General features: G+C 39.7%; 1 protein-coding gene across 1 annotated transcript in view; it reads right to left on the reverse strand.

The window, feature by feature from the left end:
* LOC124255014 (transportin-1-like) overlaps window positions 1–13265 on the reverse strand; it is a 41746-nt gene that overhangs the window by 11143 nt on the left and 17338 nt on the right. The window contains 10 exon segments of the mRNA XM_046688852.1: window positions 1273–1347; window positions 2874–3023; window positions 3549–3874; window positions 4585–4645; window positions 5321–5425; window positions 5947–6003; window positions 6005–6127; window positions 6956–7078; window positions 11313–11394; window positions 12368–12501. Coding sequence (XP_046544808.1) covers window positions 1273–1347; window positions 2874–3023; window positions 3549–3874; window positions 4585–4645; window positions 5321–5425; window positions 5947–6003; window positions 6005–6127; window positions 6956–7078; window positions 11313–11394; window positions 12368–12501 — 1236 coding nt within the window.

Consider the following 13265-nt stretch of genomic DNA (forward strand, 5'->3'; position numbering starts at 1 on the left):
AATCTCAACGGCACATCGTATTATCAATCTCAACTCCCTGGGGAGTTATTGTGGCTTTCTCATCCTAACGAGGTACCCATTCACAGTTGGGTGGACTGGGTGGGACACATAGTCACAGTATTTTGTCCAAGTTTACTGCACGTTGCTGTACCCGCAACTAGGTGTCTGCACGTATTCATGTGGCCACCATCTGGTCATATACCAACGGATTCGTGGGTTCTTTTAAGTGCACAGGGTTGTGTACTGTACACTAGGGGTTGTGACAACACTGAAAGAGTCTGCACACAAAGTTGACTCCAAGGTTTTTACACCCGGTCACAGGTGGGCTCGATCCTGGCACCTCAACCTCGCTGGATCACTAGCCTGGCGCCTTAGCCAGCTCGCCAATCGCGCAGATGTATCATTCCCTGTTCATGTACAGACTGAGTGGACAAGATAGTGACAGCATGGCAGTGTCAGAGAACAACTGTCTTCACAGAGATCAGTAAGAGAGAGTTCATGGATATCATCATTACTGCCATTAACTCTACTGAGCAAATAACACTTCAAATCAATTTCTACCTCTGATAATTACCAGATTTAGGATATGACAATCAACATCTTCACCATACAAAGAAACGTTGTCAGTGACATTAACAAAAGACAAGGCCCAAACATAAATCCTAACTAAACACAATCATGTCCATGGCCCAATAATGGTCGACGTTTGATAGTAAGTATACAGTGAGACCCCCGGATACCCGGACCTCAGATATCAGGAAACCTCGCCTTCCAGTCAGTTTTCATAAAACCCTAATCTGTTACGTTATAACAGTGACTGTCTATAACGGATATGTGGTTTCCTTTTCCGGACAGTAAATTTTACAAACCAACCAGCTAAATCAACACAAAATCGACTCACTTATAAACATGAAACTTTGACCTTCCATGTGTCTGGACACGAGACAAGGTCTGCTAATCCGAATAATGACCAATCAGCAGGGTATTGGTGGTGATTAGTAGGCCTATCTGACACTGAGTGAATTGTAATTGGCAAATCAAAACAACTACAGTTTTGAAAGCGATTTTAAACCAGAAGTGTATGCTCGCTACCGTTTCAACACGAAAGCCTGGATGACGAAAATCCAGATATTCATTTATCTGGACAATTTACGCAAAAAACAATTGTCTTGGTATCTGGGGTCTCACTGTAATATGAAAGTCACATTACTGAATTAATAATTGTCCTTCCATAAGCACCACATGTTATAACATACATATCGGTATACTCACTGGTTTGTTTAGATGGTGTCCAACAGAGTCTGCAAGAGTTCCAATAGCATCATAGAGGATGAGGAGGTTCTTATGCTGAAAACAGAAATGATTACGTTGCAATAAAGCCAAAATATTCCTGTAAGGTCAGACAAATAGTACCAAAAGCCTACACTTTCCGCTTTCCAATATACTTTCTGGAGTAATCTAAGATTCTCAACTGTTTGCCCTAGGGTATTTTAACACTGCATTTTATTGAAATAGTGTAAAACTTTCCATACCTCCTTTCAGTTCTGTTTTCAGTGTAATGTAAGTGACCTCTACAAACCATAACATTGTTATCATTGGTTGAACTTCCTAGATGATTTGAGAAATTTGTAAACCAAGAACACTTTGCCATACCAACAGGGCTCAATGACAGACAAATATCCAAGTCACAGAGTTTGACACTTCTACCCAATTTAGCTACCTTGTCATCATGCCTTATCAAAGTGAGTGAGTTTCTTACAAGAGAGAGAAACACTTGCTGGTTGAACAGCCAGGTGTGCGAGTTGTACGTGTGAAATTGAGATTTCACTGCACACGCTTGTTGATTACCTGGCTGTTCTACCAGCAAGTGTTTCTCCCTCGTAAGAAACAGGGAAAAGTGACAACAAAATAAAGATCGTTTGTTAAACAACTTTTTTATTCGGGTGTCCAAAATTATGAGACAAATCATCAGAGTTGGTCTGTCGATTTCACGTGACTGTGCAAAGTTTGATTTTGTTGCATGTATTAGATTTTGTGTTAGTGAGCAATTCATCTGTCTCAAATGAAGTCAAACGGACTATAGTTTTACGCTGCACTCAGCAATATTCCAGCTATATGACAGCGGTCTGTAAATAATTGAGTCTGGACCAAACAATCCAGTGATCAACAACATGAGCATCGATCTGCGCAATTGGGAACAGATGACATGTGTCAACCAAGTCAGCAAAGCCTGACCACCCAATCCTGTTAGTCGCCTCTTACGACAAGCATGGGTTACTGAAGATCAATATTCAAACCCGGACCTTCACGGGTGCCTTATCAAAGTGCTGAGGTAACAAATATGTTAGCTGTTAGTCTAATGACAAAGTCTCATAAACCCTTTGGGCTTTGTAAGCTTATCTTAAACAGTCCATGTGATAAACTATACCAAAAATAATGCTCACAGCAATATTTATGTGAGAATATTCAAAAGGTCTTGCCACAGACGACAAAGACCAGTAACACTACTCCAGTAATAGCAAAGCAAGGCAACGTCTAATTCTTGACATCTACGGTTATCATTAAATATCCACTGACAACATTATGGCTAACTGAAAAGCATGTTAACATCATGGGTCAGACTGACTGACTGAGTTTGGTTTTACGCCGCTTTTAGCAATATTCCAGCAATATCACGGCGGGGGACACCAGAAATGGGCTTCATTCATTGTACCCATGTGGGAATTCGAACCTGGGTCTTCGGCGGGACGAGCCAACGTTTTAACCACTAGACTACCCCACCGCCCCTCATGGGTGAGAAGGATACATGGACTGACTGCCCTTGTGTACATGTGTACAGAACTGTCTTACAAACACATAGCAATATCTATTACCTGATATTTGGAAAAAGCGAAGACCAGTGTTTCCAGGATAAATCCAAGATAGGGAACCAGTTCCGTACATGCTTCCTCCTCGAGTGTGGCGAACGCTGAACATGCTGCCTCCTGGACTCGCTTGTTGGCATCCAACACTCGCTTCAACAGCTGCAGCAGAACACAGGGCATCATCACACACTCTTCTGCTACTTCATTTATTGCTGATTCGACGTTAAATTTTAACTTGTTCATTTCATTCTGAGCAATATTACAAATAAACCATATGGTCTGGAGGAGACAATTCAGTGCTAATATTATTGGTACCAGTTTACAATGAGATACAATAATACCTAATCACAGAATGACCACAGGAAGAGTTTGGTTGCCTCCTTTGACCATTTGTTTGCTGGGAATCTATTTTAGCCCAGAATCCTAAAAGCATGTGCAATCCTAAATGAATTATAAAGATGGTCCCTAAAAAGCAGGGATAGTGTGCTGTGTGAGGGACAGAGATCCAAAAACATTGGTTAAGTGAAAGAGTAATTCATTAAACATGTTGAAACAAGATCAAGAGACTGTAATGTGAAGTTGTTTCCTCACATGCTTCACAGTATTTCAGACAAAATCAAACAGATCTGTAACCATTATATTTAGACAACATTAAAACAATAATCCATCAAAGTTTCAACATACCTCTTCCATTAATGGCTTTAGAAAGTTTTCATGTGGCTGGCCCACAACCCAATGAGCATATCTGCTGAGCGTCCAACATGTGATGGATCTAACTAGCGCCTTCTTGTCAGACAGACACCGTATCAGGTACGGGATGAGTTCAGGCAGATGTGGAATCATGCCATTCATACAGCCCTCTGCAATAGCTCCCAGCACAAGAATGCCAGATTCCTTGATCTCCCAATCCGTGTGGAACAGAGTCTCCTTCAGAATGGGAAGAAGAACTGGAAGGATCTCTTCATGGAACACGTTTGCTAGAACATCCAGAGCAGCTGCAGAGCACTTTCCTGGAAGCATGAAATAATACAGATACATAATAGGCCAGACGTTTATTAGCAGTAGCAACAACTAACATTGATATGGACACAACTGTTGGTCCAGGAAGTCACACTGGTCGATCAGACATGTGTACACTCAAAAACCTAATCAGATGCTGGTTGTGAAAAATGGTTTCCGGTTTTATGAACCACGCTCAATATTCCAGACGGATGTTGCGGCCTGTAATCCAATGTGCTCAAGGCAAACTAGTGGTCTATAGCATGAACAAAGATTCACGAGCTGATATTGTACAGTGGCATGTGAATCAACCAAGTCGCTGACCCTGACAAGCCTCTCCACCCCTCAAGACAACAATGGACTGCTGGGTGCCAAATGTATCCCTGAAATCTAACTACTGTGAACACAAATATGTGAAGGAAGGCTGACGATTGCAACCATCCATTCAAAAACAAATGTCATAGAGTTACACTTTTACGGTTGTAAGGTCATTTCCAAGATGGACCATTGTAACATCAATTACTGAAATGTTTGGAGAACTGAACGGTGAACCATACCATTCCGAACTTATGTAACTATTGGGAAACAAAGCTGAGGTCATAATACGATTACAGAATTATGCATCATTCTGCACAATCATTAATGTGTTTCATAATCATTCCTCAAGCAAAGATTCTGTAGACATTTAGACATTTGGTGATAAAACATAATGAACACTCACGGAGATTCCAGTCTGACAAACTGTCGTCATCATCATAGCCGTCGTCTGATCCCTCTCCATCCTAAAATATAGACATGTCTCAAATTGATTCACTCAAATTCAAATGCACGAGTTGAAAATTCTCCAAAGGTTTAAAAACAAAAAACAACCAAAACAACCCCCCCCACCCCCCAAAAAAAACCCACAAAAAACCACACACACCTAACACACATTAAAAAAATTAAAAAATAAATAAAAATAATAAAAATAATAACAAAAAGAGAATGAATGAATGAATGAATGAATGAATGAATGAATGAATGAATGAATGAATGAATGAATGAATGAATGAATGAATGAATGAATGAATGAATAAATAAATAAATAAATAAATAAATAAATAAATAAATAAATAAATAAATAAATAAATAAATAAATAAATAAATGGAATGGAATGGAATGGAATGGAATGGAATGGAATGGAATGGAATGGAATGGAATGGAATGGAATGGAATGGAACAGAATAGAATAGAATAGAAATGAAATGAAATAAATACAAAATTGAACTGCATCTCATCAAATGAAATTTAGTTCATGGTTGATTGTACTACCAGTGTTGTGGCAGTTGCAGTAAATTTAACTGCATCACAAAGTGTTGAGCTCTTTGACAAATTTACACACCAAAACCATGTACCTGAACAGTGCATTATCAATGTATATTGATCTGTGTACAGGGGATTTGCTAAAGATATCTACCTCATCTCCTTCCTGATGCTTCTGACTGTGTGTCTTGGACTTGTGGAAGCGGGGCTTGATGTCGGATTCCTTGTCTGGGATCATCTCATCCTCCTCCACATCTCCCTGACAAACACATCATATCATTAGATATCTATGTTTGTTGGTTTGTTTGTTGTTTAATCCAGTAATATAACTGCCACATGATTGCAAATAGGTAAATAATTGAATGTGGACTGGATAATCCAGTCATTGACGGGGGAGATATCCCCATGGAACAGTTACATCTGATCGAGTGAACCATGCAAGCTGAAGTCAGCCATATTCCAATTAATTCAGTAGCCAGTTACAAACGGTCCTGGGAACATATTCTAACCTGGGTCAATAAAGATTTTTCATCCAAGATTATGAAAGATAATACTCTTTCATTGTTTAAAACATTCATGACAGGTTCCAATACACTGCTTGTCTAAAAACAGAAAAATCTTATGAAGTGTTTGAAAGTCAAAGTCATAACCCTAATGTTACAAGTTTAAGAAACAGGGGTTCCTGGTCCTTTGATTCAAATATTCTAGGTTTCAAACATCATCAGAGGATGAAGTGTAACCCTTCACTGTATGATCTAACTCTAAACAACAGAATATCACCTTCAGCAGTATAATATCAATCTCTGAATACTTCATCCCCTTGACGAGGACGGGGGACCAGCTTTTCGATGTGTGGCGCCAGAACATCCTTACATATCGGCTGTTCTGCCAGGGACAGCCAGAACTCACAAGCCTCCAGGGCAACTGTGTCATCATCATCTTGGGTCCGCATCATCATGTACTGCAACAGTCAACATCACTTTCCATTAGATACCTATCTGAAGTGTATCCTGCCACTGCATCAAGACCAAGCAAGACAATGTTTTCGGTCTGGTCAGTGAGTGAGAAAGTGGATTTACTCTAGCTTAGCAATAGCACAGCAAGGGACAGCAAGGGACAGCAATAGCACAGCAAGGGACAGCAGAAATGGGCTTCACACATTGTACCCATGCAGGAAATTGTCCCAGGCCTACGTTGTGACAAGCCGCTTCGGCTAACCAACATCAACTTAAAAATTCAATTCCTCAATAGTTGGGACAAGCATAGCAAAGGGTTTTGCCACAGACTGCTGAATAGTATGTCTACAATGTATGGAAAGTCTGATAGTGTCTCTTTGAAGATCAAACTAGTTAGTTGTTTAACACCTCTGTTAAACACCAATATTCAAGTTGTATGAGAGATGTCTCACAAGTTAACAGCCTCTCAATAGCAGTTCTTTGAATATGACTTACATCAATTATACATAAAATGCTATTTAACAGCTGTTAGTGTGACTCACATCACAAACAAATCTAAAACTATTCCAGTTATAGGACATTTTCACATTTTTTGCCAAACTATTTCAAGGACATATGAAAGGCAATCACTGCATGAAAATGAACATGTCTGAAAGCCTGATTTTAAACACTATCGCAAATTCATTCTTCTTTCAGACCCTTCAAAGGTTCAACAAATGTATGTAAAAAAGATAAGCAATTGACATAAATATACCTTAATTTAAGCTAATATGAAATGCCAGGTGCAAGTGCTTGAAGGCAAACTACTGCTTGTATCTTGGGAGTGTACTGACCTCAATAATGTTGTTGATGTGTGGCATGAGCCTGTCCATCCTGACCTCCACCAGCATGACGAGCGCCCGACACACATTCTTCCTGACCTCCTGATCCTCATCCGTTGCCAGAAAAAACAGGTTCTACAACAAGACATCAAAAAACATTTCACTAAAATGTGACCGATGTCCTTGGGTTACAAACTTTTTACACAAACCTAACCAGGTTACACCCTTAGCATAGTTACTGGAGTTCATGCTGTAGAATTTGAGATTGTAATTCAGCAAGTCTGGGCCAGTCAAACTGGTGCTTGATAACATGAGCAAATGCAGGGATTGGGAAAGGCAGGGGCTATGGGCCATTTTGCACATTAGAATAAAAAATGGCCCATTAAAATCTTGAAGTTTACTATTGATTCAAGGGCAGTGGCCCCATTCTAAATTCAGAAAATGGCTGATAATCCTGAAAATGGCCCATTGTCAAAGTTCTCTATCCCAGTCCCTGCAAATGTCTGCACTAAAGTGCTGAAATGCTGGTCACAAAGTATGGCTGTTCACAACTGGACATTGTATGTTACATATAACTTAAACTATGGTATGAAGTGCAGTCAAAGCTTAGAGTCTCCATTCCACTGTGTTGATATTCTTCAGACTGACCAAGTATTGAAATCCCCATACATAGAACATGCAATGCTAATAGGCATAATGGGTGTGACAATGAACTTGTTTCCAAGAAAGACCATCATCACAGGCATTACTGAAATGTCTGGGAAGCTGAATGGTGAACCATACCATTCTGAACTTCTAGAACTATTTGGGAAACAAATGGGAATGTCGTTGACTTGCAATTTTACGTTTGTAAACGCTGAACTTGTTCCCAAGAGAGACCATTGTTACTGAAATGTTTGGGGACCTGAACGGTGAACCATACTATTCCGAACTTATGTAACTATTGGGAAACAAAGCTGAGGTCATAATACGATTACAGAATTATGCATCATTCTGCACAATCATTACATAGTTTCATAATCATTCCTCATGCAAAGTTTCTGTAGACATTTGGTGATATGATGACATCAGGACAAGTCTTGGGACATCAAATGAACAAAGCCACATGGCGCCAGCCTGGACACCCCACGCGGCATATCCTCCCATATTCTTCAGGGCATAACAGATAGTCCCATGAGTGAGTGAGTTAAAATTTGGCAATATTTCAGCCATATCATAACTAAAGCAGTAAATACTTTATAATTTAAATTTATAAAAACCGTCGCAAAGGACTATAAAAGTAGTATATCACTGTTAGAGATTTATAACTAGCATGTCACTTAAAATTATATACTATTTAGGACATTACAACATAAAATGGGCTTTAGATCACCAGCAGATAGTCCCATGAACAAAGCCTAATAAATCTGTGCAAATTGTAAGAAAATCTCCACACATATTCTGCACCAGAATTCCATTTCAAATACAGATTGAGTTAAGATACTGTTTGAAATGAAATGACATAAGTAAAAGAATATTAAACTAAGATATACAGCTGCCCAAAGAAACATCCATGGATGTGACATTATTGTGTGCTTTTCAGGAATAATGATGTTTTTACATAGTGTGTTACTCCCTGTCCTTGAACAGATAGAGACGCCATGGCAGTGTCAGAGAACAACTGTCGTCACAGAGATCAGTAAGAGAGAGTTCATGGTTATCATCATTACTGCCATTAGCATGTCTCAGCTAGTTCCAATTGGGGATACAACCTTTTCTTTGCCTTGACATATGAATCACATACCAAACAGGGAACATGAATATCACCTGATGACATTCTACTGGTTGAAGCTGATCCAATGAGACCCATTCCGCTGGAGCAGTGACATACAGTCAACCATTGTGACAACACAACCAACCACTACCTACCATCCAGTCCTTGTTTCAGAATGTCATTAGGGCAAGAAATGTCAGAAACACGCACAACCCATCTTGTATTGATCTGGTGATGCAGATGCTGCACTATCAATACTACAGATGTCTATGGACAGTACATAATCATGTCTACCAGAAAGACAATCACTGATATTATCCAAGTTACTAACCCTGACTACCTGATCCAAAGTGGTCCCATGCCACCGACTGATGAGGACCAATTCTAACACACTTTCCCCACGTGGGCCTTTTGTCAGTGAAAATGCTTTAATGCCTCTTTCAGCAATTTCCAACATCACAGTAGGGACACCTGACACATTAGAACACTTTAACCACAAGGCTACAACAGCGCTCACAAGGCTACAACAGCGCTAACAAGGCTACAACAGCTCTAACAAGGCTACAAACAGCGCTAACAGGGCTACAACAGCGCTAACAGGGCTAAAACAGCGCTCACAAGGCTACAACAGCACTGACAAGGCTACAAACAGCTCTAACAACGCTACAACAGCTCTAACAACGCTACAACAGCTCTAACAAGGCTACCAACAGCTCCAACAAGGCTACAAACAGCGCTAACAGGGCTACAACAGCGCTCACAAGGCTACAACAGCGCTAACAGGGCTACAACAGCGCTCACAAGGCTACAACAGCACTGACAAGGCTACAAACAGCTCTAACAACGCTACAACAGCTCTAACAAGGCTACCAACAGCTCCAACAAGGCTACCAACAGCTCTGACAGGGACTTTTAGGGATGATACCGTGACAAACAGATGGAAACATAAAACTAAATAAATCATAGAAAACAAAATACATCATAAGTGATTTTAACATGCAGGGTAAATGTATACTAAGGTGTTTACTCTGAAGATTTAAACAAATTTGTTTGAAATTAAGTGTTGGGAATTCAGTCAATATGAAAGTAAGAGGAACATGGTAATAGTACCATAGCAGAAAATCAATTGTCATTTCACCTAATCATCAATATAGATGGTATTGTGTTGCGTGTTTAGCATCCTATAAGTGCTGGCATTGTCAGAACTGCATCAATATCTGGGCCAACCACAACTGTTCCATATCTCCTTCCTAATGGGAATATCTTGTCCTCAGATCATGAATATTCAATGAAATCAATTTACAGTTACCAACAATTTCTCTCGTCCAATATCCCTTAGTTCATAACTAATAGAGGAAAATCAATTCCATGATTCAGATAGATTTTGTTTAACACGTTCATCGTTCAAGGGTACAAGGTTAAAGGCAAGGAGACTTGTAGCATCAGTTGACAGATGGACAAGATAGATGTTTGTACTGATGTTTTGAGTGAATCAATGTTTGCATGCTGAAGGTCACGATTTTATATATTGTATCCTGACCACCTACTGACTTCCAAGACTGGGCCAGACAAACCAATGGTTGAGAGCATGAGTAACACTTCATGCAGGTGATACAACTCAATGTCCATTTTCTCTCAGCAATATTCAAGCTTTATAATAAGGGCCTATAAATAATTGAATCTGATCCAGACAATCCATTCAAACATGGGCAGTGATCCATACCGCCTGACCAATTGATTCACTGGGTTGCTCTGACAACCAGCATGGGTTGCTTAGAACCTAGTCTAAACCAAACTCCCAAGGGTGTTCAAGACAGTGACACCCAATCAATCAGGTCACTGAATGTATCGCGGCTATGCTGAATTGGTCCCCAGTAACCTTTGACTGACTGACAGTTTGGTTTTAGGCCGCTTTTAGCAATATTCCAGCTACATCACGGCGGGGGAACACCAGAAATGGGCTTCACACATTGCACCCATGTGGGGATTCGAACCCGGGTCTTCGGCGTGACGAGCTAACGCTTTAACCACTAGGCTACCCCACCGCCCCCAGTAACCTTTGAAACAGTTCAGGTTATCTGGCTAATTGACATGCCTGACAGTGGAGGCCATTTCTCATGCTTGGTTTGGCTACTCCAGACTTGCTCAATACAAGCTGCCATGCACATTGCTGTCTTAACCTTTCAAATTCACTTGCTCACTATGACTAATATTAGTTACAAGAATATACATAACAAATCATCGATCACATGAATCAATACTCAACTATAATCAAACAAAGTCTCATGATACAAATCATTACTGAAGCAATTGATTTCTGCTCTTCTGGTCTATTGTCATCTGCTCAGTTGACTAAGACGTTCATCAATTCACAACACAGTCAACACTGTAGTAAAAACAAGTTGATTATGACAGTTCTTAATTTTTTAAGTTTCCTGAAAGAACACATAGCTTATCATTTCCATTAAGATCTTACAACTCTTAACCTCAAAGTCAGACTGCCAAACTACAAAATCATGTGGCCGCAAATTATGAACACGTCACATTTCTTCCAGTTTGCGTGACTCCCTACAACTGTGAAGGTTAGAAATGTTTTTAGTTAAGTTAATTCCTTACCTCAATAAAGGTGTCAATATGAATCATCAGAGCTTGTGTCCGGCCAATGATGAACTGGTTCACACAAGCTATGGCATGTGACCTGGAAAAATGAACTGCAATATGTCACTCACATATGTCAACTTACCCGCATCTGACATATTGATTTACCTGATGAACTCACTTCATGGAGTACTGGTGATTGTATTTCAGCAGATCAATACAACACAAAAATATATGGGTTTCAATAAAACTGGCTACAATGGATGTTAATCTGAAGGCAGAAGACTTGGTGTGGGCTACCTATATTTTCATTAATAACATTTTATTAACATACACTGCTATTTGTGTGCTTTCTACTTACTGAAAATACATTAAATACTTTGTATCAAATTTGTTCATCAATGTTAACCAAAAAGCTTTTGAAAATACATCACAGGCATCATATCGGGACATCTTCAGTAATGTTGACACTTCCATAAAACATCAATGAGTTTGTAGGCCAAAGTGCTTACACAATTATGGTAGAAGGGCCCCTCCTAATCAACAAGCCCTGTTAAAACATGTAGCATGCAGAGAGCCAACCTTCCCCAATTAATAAACAGGTTTCCCAATTTAGCCCCCTTTAATGACAAGCAATGGGGTGGACGCTGAGGACATATTCTACCCTGTAACCCAGAGTGAGTGAGTGTGTTTAGTTTTTACGCCACTGTCAGCACTATTGCAGCGGGGGAAACCAGAAATAAGCTTCAAACATTGTGCCCATGTGGGGAATCGAACCCAGGTCTTTGGCATGACGGGCAAATGCCTTAACCACTAGGCTACCCCACCGCCCCTGTAACCCGGAAGTAAGTCGGTGTTTGCAACGGGTGACAATACATGTTTATGAACCATTTTGAGTCATTTCAAACCTCTTCAAATTATCCTAATAAGTGGTCCTGTTGGATTTTAATCAGATTACTGCCAAGGGCTCTGAAAACATTGAATACAGTATATGCTCATCTGCATCAAGCAGAACTTGCTATTTGAGATCAACATCCTTGATTAATGCTACTGAGATAATTAACAGTACAAACCTGATCTTAGGGCTCTGGTGGCGGAAGAACTGCAGGAACTTGGGAATAAGGACATTGAGTGGCCTGCTGACCACATCACTGTCCAGTGATTCTGCTGAGTCCTCACAAATCTTCTGCAACGCACCAAATGCTCCCTGTAACATACAACAGATCACGGAATTGACACAATGTACATGCAAGTTCAACAGTCTGATACTGTACAGAAGACAATACTCTTTTGCAGAGTCAGCAATCTTCTTGAAAGGATTTTTGTTTCACCATCCAAACAATGATTGAAATAATTCATAACCTATTTTGTCTGCAAGTGGTCGTTTATCTACACACATTATCATAGTCCAATGATAAAATCATTTTCCCAAAAAAATATTCTCGTTGACTTACGCAGACCTTATTTCGCAGTTTTCAGAGTTAGGAGCTTGTCCAGTCAGACATATTTGTAGTAATATCAAAGTATAGAAAACTACACAGAATGATACCACTGAAACATGCATCAAATACCATCAGTCATTAAGAACCATCAAAAGATTTTCTATTTCGTCTTCAGTACAACATAATACTGGATACCAGTGCTTGGATAGCTGTGATGAATAATTGATTGATTAAAAGAAATCTGTTGAAACCCGAAGCTTCTAAGGTTTGATGATCCGCCAAATGGGACACTTAAGGCTACTTCATACCAGAGGAATACACAAGAACTCATTATTTTCCTCAAATCTGTCAGTTCAATACCAGTCACCTGTACCACTACAATGCTGCAACACAAGGTGACAAGGACATGAATTGGGAAATTTGCAATTCTGACACAGGATGTTTTAGACTTTTCCCATGGTCTTGGATCTGACTATTGATCCATTTAGTAAAATTTTACACAGCCTCGTTATACACATACATTTTAGAT

The sequence above is a fragment of the Haliotis rubra genome, unplaced genomic scaffold, assembly GCF_003918875.1.
Source record: "Haliotis rubra isolate DU_JTF1 unplaced genomic scaffold, ASM391887v1 Scf59, whole genome shotgun sequence".
In the NCBI taxonomy this organism is placed as follows: domain Eukaryota; kingdom Metazoa; phylum Mollusca; class Gastropoda; order Lepetellida; family Haliotidae; genus Haliotis; species Haliotis rubra.